Genomic DNA, 8,734 nt, shown 5'->3' on the forward strand with positions numbered 1-8,734 from the left:
GGGCAGTTCAATGTCAGTTGGTCATTATAATTTTATAAATAAGTAAAACAAGCCTCAAGGTTGATGTTTTTAATATATAAAAGGGGTTTAAATCAAGTACATACAGGTAAATGCATTGTTGATTCACAAATCAAATCACTTTGTTGTACAATGTTTAAGGATACTTTTTGCATAGGCTGCAGTTTTCTCATCCACGTATAAACTCACATGCACACAAACAAGGAAACAGGCCGTCATTTCAAGAGGCAAACATCCTCATAGCTCATTCAAATACAGTACAGGATATTATGTTGCTGCCTATTTCGTAGTCAAGTTTTGTAATTGGTTACATCAAGACAAGATGTAAAGCTTAAATCTGCACTTGAAATGTAGTAAAACAGATGTAATAATGCCCAGTGTTGTGTAGTGTATGTGTGCATTAAATTGTGTGGTTAAATGTGTTTATTCAATACAACCTCAGTCACACAAGACTTTCAGTGACTGAGGTTGCGATGCCCGGGCTGTTGGAGGTAGAAGGAGTGAGGGTGGACTCCTTGACGAATGCGGTTTTTGCGCTGGATAGAGTTACGGGACATGTGGTGCCGGTCTGCCCATGCTTTAGCTTTTTGGATGCAGGCGGACTGTGTCACTTTTGCCAGAGGTTTAGGCTGAGAAGAAGACCCAGAGATGGCTCGACTGGTGGTGGTGCTGGTTTGAACCTCAGGCTCTGGAGCCAGCTCTCTGCAGTGAAACATGAAAGGCAAGTGAGTACATCGTATGTAGAGAACACTGAGGGCCACATTACAATAACACAAATAGGCTTTAGTTTCCTGTTAAATTCTACACATGCTAAAAAATGATTTCTAATGCCTCCTCACTTGGTATTAGTTTCTCTGTTAGCAACTGTGTCCCCATGAGGAGCAGAGTTTGATGGTTTGGAGTCAGCCTGTATATCCTGGTTTTCTGCTGAAGTTGCCTCTGTGAAGACAAACATGACGTTTGGACATATAATTCTATAATATAATGATAATAGTAGATATGTTGTACGAACCCTCTTATAATATTAGGTTGCAAAGATATCTTGTTATGCAAAGTAAAATCTGGGGGAAAAAGTAGCTTATGGCCACAACATTTGACATCACGCAGCTTGGAAAACAGTCTCGTCCAAACTAATTCATTTGTTTTTTTGTACACGGAATGACAGCTTTCACAATGCTTCTGTTATCTCTGTTTTCCTTGGCTGACCTGTCGTGCGCATATTGCACAGAGCACCAATTGGTTTCTTTCTTTTTGAGGACATTGTTGTAATGTTTACGCTCACACTTGTGCAATGCCCCTGATTGTTTTTACTTCTTTTTTCCCCAGGTTCAAAATGGCTTGCTTTTTCCCGTAGACCGTTTTCTAGTTTCACAAGGATTTATTCTTCTTAAAACAACAAATGTCATCTGCACAGGTAAAACTAATTTAAAACTATTTGTGGTTTGACCATACCCTGGGTAACAAGATAGACTTGTCAGTCATATGTTCCAATACATTTTGAAGAGATAAGTTTGATAAGCGTTCTATATTGTTACACACAACAAGACATAAGTAACATCAAACAAAAGCTGACATTCTGAATGTTTATCTTTCAATGTTCATATTCTGACTTATGTTGAGGCTGGACCACACTGAACTTTTGGAGGAGTCTTTATATATTAACTTTTGCATAAGAATAATGAGCTACAAAATATTCCATAACTTGTGACACTAGCGGGCAAAATTGAATATCTAGTGTGAATACAGGACTGACCCTTATGACTGACAACAAGCCAGCCTTCATCTACTTCTTCTCCAGACTTGAAAACTTCAGGGGTCTCCTCTTGTCCACCAAAGAGCAGACGGGTGAGTGTTTTGAACATTCCTGCTTTCTCTTTCGTCCTCTCTTTGGGTGATTGTCTTGACAATTGTTTTCCTACTCTTTTTTTGTAAAGCAGGAAACTTGGGTGATGCAAGAGCCTTTAGCTGCTGATGACAAAAAACAAAACAAAACAAATGTTTTCATAAAGTTATGACCGTATCTATGCAGCATATTTTTCTCCTTCAGTAAGCCAAACTCGAATCCCTCACTGGGAGTGGGTGACGTCATGAGACTCTTCCTTCATAACTATTTTTAAAAACTCAATGTTTGGTCAGCTGACTGGGATGTCCAATGAAATTTCTTGTATAGTGCTGTTTGAATAATTATGCCCACTCCCTCAGAATCTCATTGTTGTCCATCTGTTTCCACGTATATGGGGGAGGGGCTCCTGTAATCAAACATCTTGTTAGTGCAAACCTGATGTGCACCCTTTAACGGACTGAAATGATTCTCTGTGCACCCATTGCTCTTATTAATACCTGAAATTATTTTATGCAGAGCAGACTGCTGTGGCGTTTTAGAGCGAGTGTTGTGCTTTTCTCTAAATGTTATACAAAATAATAATAATAATCACAACACTGCTAGAAGAAAGGATTAGATTAAACACTACGGCGGTGCATAATAAATAATGAAAAAAGCGGTTGAGCTGTTAATTGTCTACCATATAACGCCCAGTCTCTGCATTTTTTTCTGTTTGTAACTCTGCAGTACCTTACCTGCGGTTTGGGGTTCCTCAGTTCGCCGCGCAGACCACTGCGCAGTGTCAATTACAAATATCTTATAATTTTACTAAGCTTGTACAACTCTGTCACTGTTAAACGAAAATCCCACTGCTGTTTTGGATTTCAAATAATCAACCGATTGTAGACAACGGGAGGCCCTTCCATGTCCCCGCCCAACAGGAGAACTCTGCCAATCAGAGGCTGCGTACTAAGCCTGCGGGTTCCTGTCAAAGAGCAAAGAGTGCTGCCAAGATAACTCCCCGCCAATGTTATTCACACCCTTTTTATTCGTTTGTCGCACTACTGTCCAGCTTTTTAAACTCCCTGAACAGTCACAGAAATGCGTACGAAACAATTATTCCTTATCATTAACCTTATTAGACGGCAACAGAAAAGCCAAACAGGACCTCTGTTTCCTGGACTGATATTACTAACAAAATCTACTTTTCAGCTTGAGTTGCGTTGCAATAGTAGATTTACAAAATGCTTTTTAAAACAGTTGGATCAAGGGTCATAGGATGCTTAGTCTAAATTCAGTGTTCCGGTGGTACAAAAATCATGATAAAATGGCATTTATGCAAACTTTTAGATTTGTTGGTAAAGATTCTGTGGAGACAGGTTGGACATTTATCCACCCCAGAGGTCGTTGTATGACAAACACTGAACATTTATTAAATTCCACGTTCTACAATTGAGCTCCTAACAAAGCACTTCCAGAGAAAACATTGAGATGATAATCAATGAACCTCCTCAGCTACACACTCAACTTTCCACTGCTACCTTGTAGCTCCAATACCTGTAATCAAATCGTTTCCCTGACAACTGAATAGGTAAACTTCAAAGGCAAACGCTTCAAAGGCAGTTATGCGCCGTCATTGATGACATCATCAGTACTTACACGTACATGTCTTTATTTTCCTAACCTTTCATTACACAGCGACACCAGAAAAAACAAACACAGGGAAAACTCCCGTCGGCTCAAACAGACTCCATCATAACAGGTGATCTTCCTTCAGGGTTTAGACCCACTATTTTATGATTTGTGTTTTTACTGCGTTGTCATATTATTAATGTTTACCTGCTATGGCATTATATGCAGTCCTTAGCGAGCCGCTCCAGTCATGCTTTAAAACCTAGAAAAACTTTGCTTGACTAGCAAATATAGGCGGAAAAATTGAATGATTGGCTTTTTTATTTAAATTATATTTTCTTCTCTTTTATTTTTCTGCTTAAACATTATATTGAATGCAAAATGTCTCCTCCATGCACCTACAGTTTTTAGAACAAGCAGGCCCAAAATCCAGTGGTTGTAAACCTCTAACACAGCGCCTCTTAGTGCTTTTTGGTGTGAACTGATCTGAGAGAAAAACCGGATTTCTTCCAGAAGATGGTGCAGTTACCCTTCTGAGGAATTTAAAGGCGAGAGATTAATTCAGCAGCATCCATAGTGAAGTGTAGTTTCATGAAATGCAGTGTAACAGGTGACAGGTCTGATGATACAGTGACTCCACCACGAGAGCATAACAACCACAACATCCAGTCAAACAACCTAATTCTTCTCGATTTCAATTTTAAATTCAATGTTTAACTACAGGCAGATGATTCATAACCAGTTAGTTCCCGTGATTCTGGGTTTCTTAAAGTATGATAATTGTTTCGGAACACGTGTCCAGCTACAGCCACAGTTATCAAAGTTACGTCTGCAGCTATTTCGCCTTAACACCGTTGGATTTCAATGTGCAAACGACGTGAGGCTCATGTTTTTGTTGTTGTAAAGTGTGTGAGCATGAAGACGTTTTCATGCAGTGATACGGGAGTTGGGGAGGGCCCTCGGGCGAGCACACCCCTCTGCCGCCTGTGACAGAGTATTTTAGAACAGGGGCCAGCATTTAGTCATTCTGCATGAAAGCTGCACACTCACACTTGTCTGCTCAAGTCCACTGTAACTCGTGGACTATAGGAGGACATTTCTCTGTTTGGTACAGGTCCAAGGATTCCCGTTTGACTTTGTTTTTGGTTTGATCATTTGCTTTATTCTTGCTTTGAAGCTGTGCGTCGTGACCACAGGATACTTTACCCACAGTGCTTTCATACTCAGTAAGGACAATGCCTCGATCTTTTTTGGTCAAAAAGTACTTCGCCAGACAGAAGCCAAACTACAGTGAACTCGAATGTCAGAATGGTAAGTAAAAAAAGTTGTTTGATTCTTTTATGTAGAAAAGAAAAATATAAAAAACAAAACTAAAAATAGATCATGTTAACAATAACTCCTTTTAATTGTAACTGTCAATGTCCAGTAAAATTAGTATTATGTTGTAAATGTACTGCGTTTGTGCCTAGTTTAGTAAAAAAAAACAAAAAAAAAAAACAGGCTACTCCCCGTTCAAGTCGGGGCCCGTTAGATGCACTTTCCCCCCTTTCCTGCAACCAGACAGAGCTCCATTCATGTTACAAGCCCTTGTGAATACGTGGGAGGAAACGGCCCTTGAAAACTTCCCATGACTCCAGTTTTATGCCTAGTACATTTTGAGAAAAACAAGACTTAAAAAACGGAATAACTACAGATGTGGAGTTGGTGAAAGTATAATAAATGTGTTTTAAATGCCACCTTTGTCATCTGTTGCTGTATATTTATGGATTTACATGGACATTTGTCTTCTTTATGATACTGGCTGTTTTAACCATGTTGGCCTTTTTTCCCCAGACATTTCATTGGAGAGGTATCCTCTTGCTGAGCTCTCATCAGGGGACAAAACCTCTGCTGCCACCTGCTTCACAACAGGTCTGCTGTGGGACCTGAGTGTCCTGCCCACCCTCTACCTGCCCACTTCCCAAACAGAGCCCTCTGCCACCCAGGGCCCCTTGGACCTCAGCTCTCCTTCCGGTCTGAGCAGCAATGCCAGCAGCAGTGGGGAGGAGGATGAAGGACGCTCGTCAGACCCCCCCAGCCCCGAACCCGTACACACATATGCCCCTCGCCAGCGGATGAAATGCACTGGCGTTATGGCTCATGTCAGTCCCCCAGAGGAGGAGGAGAGAGAGGCCCCTGTCACTGCGACCCGGCCAGCCTTTCTTTGCAAACACTGCCCCAAGGAGTACACCAGCCTTGGGGCCCTGAAGATGCACATCCGCTCACACACCCTGCCTTGCGTGTGTACCACCTGTGGAAAGGCTTTCTCCAGGCCGTGGCTGCTGCGTGGTCACATTCGCACACACACAGGTAAGATAAACATTTAAAACCACTCTTCAACATGACTCATTCTTCCACATCTGTTGAATTTCCACTTGATTCATGGGTGAAGAAATCAGTGAATGTGTGGCAGTAAATTCGCATTAGAATTACTGTAATTGTGAATCACCAGGTCACTCCCTAATTATTTTGTGTTGGGAACTAAGAGACCGGGATATCCATAACAATCAGTTTGATGAGCTCAGCAGTTGATCAATAGATATTATCACACAGGGAAGCACAGTGTAGACCCTGCACCCATTGATCACTCATTGTGTTTAATGTCCAGGCAACAATGATTCGTCAGCCGATTATCTTATCACGGCTGCCAGAGACACGAGTAACAATGGAGTTTAAAGAATGCCTAAAGGCTTTCTGCTATCACTGAGCACCTATACCTGCAGCAACTTGTTAGTGTGATAATCTCATTTGGCTTTGATTGAATCATGCTAATGAAGTCAGGCGGTGAGCCCACCAGCCTACCATGTGCTCTCTGTGTGAGGTGTTAATAGAAAGCGCTAGTACACTCAGAGACACCTGACTGCTGTCTCTGTATGAGGACAGCCATTATACCCACATGTAAATGGAATGCCAGTGAAATCATGTGACATGTCTTTCTACCCTTCCCTGTCCAGGTGAGCGTCCATTCTCCTGCCCCCACTGCAACAGGGCCTTTGCTGACCGCTCCAACCTGCGGGCTCATTTGCAGACCCACGCCGAGGTGAAGAAGTACCAGTGTAATGTCTGCTCTCGCACCTTCAGCCGCATGTCGTTGCTGCAGAAACACAGCTCCTCAGGGTGTTGTTCACCCACCGTGTGAGACGTCATGGACAGAGACAGAGAGACCCACGCAGAGCTCAGGGCCGTGGAGGGCTAGTGGAGACAGGGAGGGGGTCGACACAAGCCCAGCTGGACTGTTGATGACTTGCAGGGCCAACCAAGAGCATGAAATGCCCTTCTTTAAGAAACATGGAGGGAGCTTAAATCTGTCTTTACAAGCTTCTTAACTTCTCTGTTTTGTGGAGGAGCTGTTTTTTTATCTTGACTGATGTCTTGAGGCTGGACCAACTCTGAACTGAGTTCCAACACTAACTTGTTACCATCCCAGTTGATGCAATTGTGCCCATTCCAAAGACCAAATACATAGTGAACTCATTGGTTAAGAGGTGTTCTTTCCTGTCTCTGTCCTGGTGCCGGCTAGCTCAGGATCATGGCCTAGGCACAGCTGCTGAGAGGTAGGGGTGCGTGGGTGGAATAAATCTCTCAGCATGCCTCAAAACACACACACTCAAACACAACACACACACACTAACACACATCCACACACAAAAGCAAATGCACACACAGCTGTCCCTGGTACTGTGTTGTAGATAGACGAGGTGCTAACAGGTGCTACAGCCATGACCTTCGCTGGTCGATAGCAGGTGACTTCCACTGCCCTTGTTTAGCTTAAGAAAAAAGAGGAAGCATGTCATCACAAAGGAATGGCATCAGTTAGTCTTTTTTCACCCTTGGGGATCGTTTTAAGCCTCTATTTTGACTACATCCAAACCTTCTCTTTAATCTGATGAGTTTCAGCGATAGGAAAAGCCGTTGTGTCTGTTTTTTTTTCCAAAGCTTCACTTTGTGGCTTTGCTGCAATATGGACGACAATGCACTCAAGGTTACCGCAGTGTTAATAATGCCAACAAAAGCCATACTTTATAACTTATAAGAATTTGTGCCTTTCAATTGTATTACTTTGGAACCAAAATGTGCCTTCTGTTACCTCAGTTTGCATTTATGGCTTTAAAAAAAAAAGAACATTGATTGCAGTATTAATAGAAATTCCACCGAACCGTTTGGAAATGCAAGAAAACGGGGACCAAAGATCTTTAAAGTTTACACCATGAAGACATGGCTGCCAAATATGTGATCAGGACCCTGTCGATGGACAGTACAAAGATGAATTTTTACCTTTTCCTAATAATTTTATGGCAGTGTTTTAGTGTGCAATTACTGATGTTGTGTTATTTCAATTTTGTACTATGCCTGTGTGTTCACTTCTACTTCTTGTACATTGTAACTGAAAGATTTTCATTCAATAAAGTAATTTATGTTTATTAAAACCCAGTCTGTCATTTGCATTGGTTTAAAAAAAATGAGCCTGTGGAGTTTTGTCTCTTCTTTGATAGGATATGGAAATAGTTGACGGTCGACATATTGGTTGTAAAAAATCTGTTTGATCATTAACTGGGAGATTTCTGTTCAACATCTTGACAGTAACTGTGGGGAGTGGACTGACCATTGTGTTGAAGCTGAATTGCAGATGTGCAGGTGAACATACTGTTAGATGGATGGGAACAACTGATTGCACCTGCTTTTAGTTTCCACCTGCCATCTACTTCTCACTGTCACTGTGCAAACACGGCTAGAAATGTAAACGTGTGTGTGTGCGTGTGTGTGTGCGTGTCTAGTAAAAGAGAACTTGAGTGGAAGTCAACTTCTGTTTTCAGTTGGATGACGTGCACATTATGTGTGCTCTTGAAATAATCTTAAGGTAGAATTCTAGTAAGCTTTGACCACTGTCGAAGTGTGAGTGTATTTATTTTCCTCTTCAGGGAGAGTATAACATTCTCCTCTTCCTCCGCCTAGACAGTGAGTCAGACTCTGCCCAGACTGGAGCGTTAGGTTCCCATGGCTCCTCCGCTCTCAGTCAGTAAGTCAAGCCGCTAGTCAGTCCATCAGCTAGTTGATGTGCGTGGGCTGAGGCCCAGCTGGGCCAGCACAGAGTGAGGTAAGCTGTTCCACAGCAAAGTTTCTTATTTCCTTCTGAGTCAGGGAAATGTGCTCACAGCTACCAACCACCACGGCCACTGTAGTTTGTAGCAGTGATTCATCTCAAACACGAAATGGTTTATACAG

The 8,734-nt window shown here is 42.1% G+C and overlaps 2 protein-coding genes across 5 annotated transcripts; one reads left to right on the plus strand and one right to left on the minus strand.

The window, feature by feature from the left end:
- Positions 1 to 54: 54 nt before the first annotated feature.
- Positions 55 to 2,769, minus strand: tp53inp2 (tumor protein p53 inducible nuclear protein 2). 2 transcript variants are annotated; one of them, XM_067505116.1, is made up of 4 exons: positions 2,596 to 2,769; positions 1,772 to 1,983; positions 858 to 957; positions 55 to 720 (listed from the first exon to the last, which is right to left on the minus strand). In XM_067505116.1, the coding sequence occupies exons 2-4, from the start codon at positions 1,878 to 1,880 to the stop codon at positions 474 to 476; spliced, it is 456 nt and encodes a 151-aa protein (XP_067361217.1). In that variant the 5' UTR covers positions 1,881 to 1,983; positions 2,596 to 2,769; the 3' UTR covers positions 55 to 473. The 2 variants fall into 2 exon arrangements, with proteins under 2 accessions (XP_067361217.1, XP_067361216.1); XM_067505115.1 differs by having other exon boundaries at positions 1,772 to 1,986; positions 2,596 to 2,768.
- Positions 1,761 to 7,942, plus strand: snai1a (snail family zinc finger 1a). 3 transcript variants are annotated; one of them, XM_067505113.1, is made up of 4 exons: positions 1,761 to 1,863; positions 4,650 to 4,783; positions 5,306 to 5,821; positions 6,466 to 7,942. In XM_067505113.1, the coding sequence occupies exons 2-4, from the start codon at positions 4,708 to 4,710 to the stop codon at positions 6,648 to 6,650; spliced, it is 777 nt and encodes a 258-aa protein (XP_067361214.1). In that variant the 5' UTR covers positions 1,761 to 1,863; positions 4,650 to 4,707; the 3' UTR covers positions 6,651 to 7,942. The 3 variants fall into 3 exon arrangements, with proteins under 3 accessions (XP_067361214.1, XP_067361215.1, XP_067361213.1); XM_067505114.1 differs by lacking the exon at positions 1,761 to 1,863 and adding an exon at positions 3,584 to 3,602; XM_067505112.1 differs by lacking the exon at positions 1,761 to 1,863 and having other exon boundaries at positions 3,759 to 4,783.
- Positions 7,943 to 8,734: the final 792 nt, after the last annotated feature.

Source organism: Channa argus, chromosome 5, assembly GCF_033026475.1.
Source record: "Channa argus isolate prfri chromosome 5, Channa argus male v1.0, whole genome shotgun sequence".
Taxonomy (NCBI): Eukaryota; Metazoa; Chordata; class Actinopteri; order Anabantiformes; family Channidae; genus Channa; species Channa argus.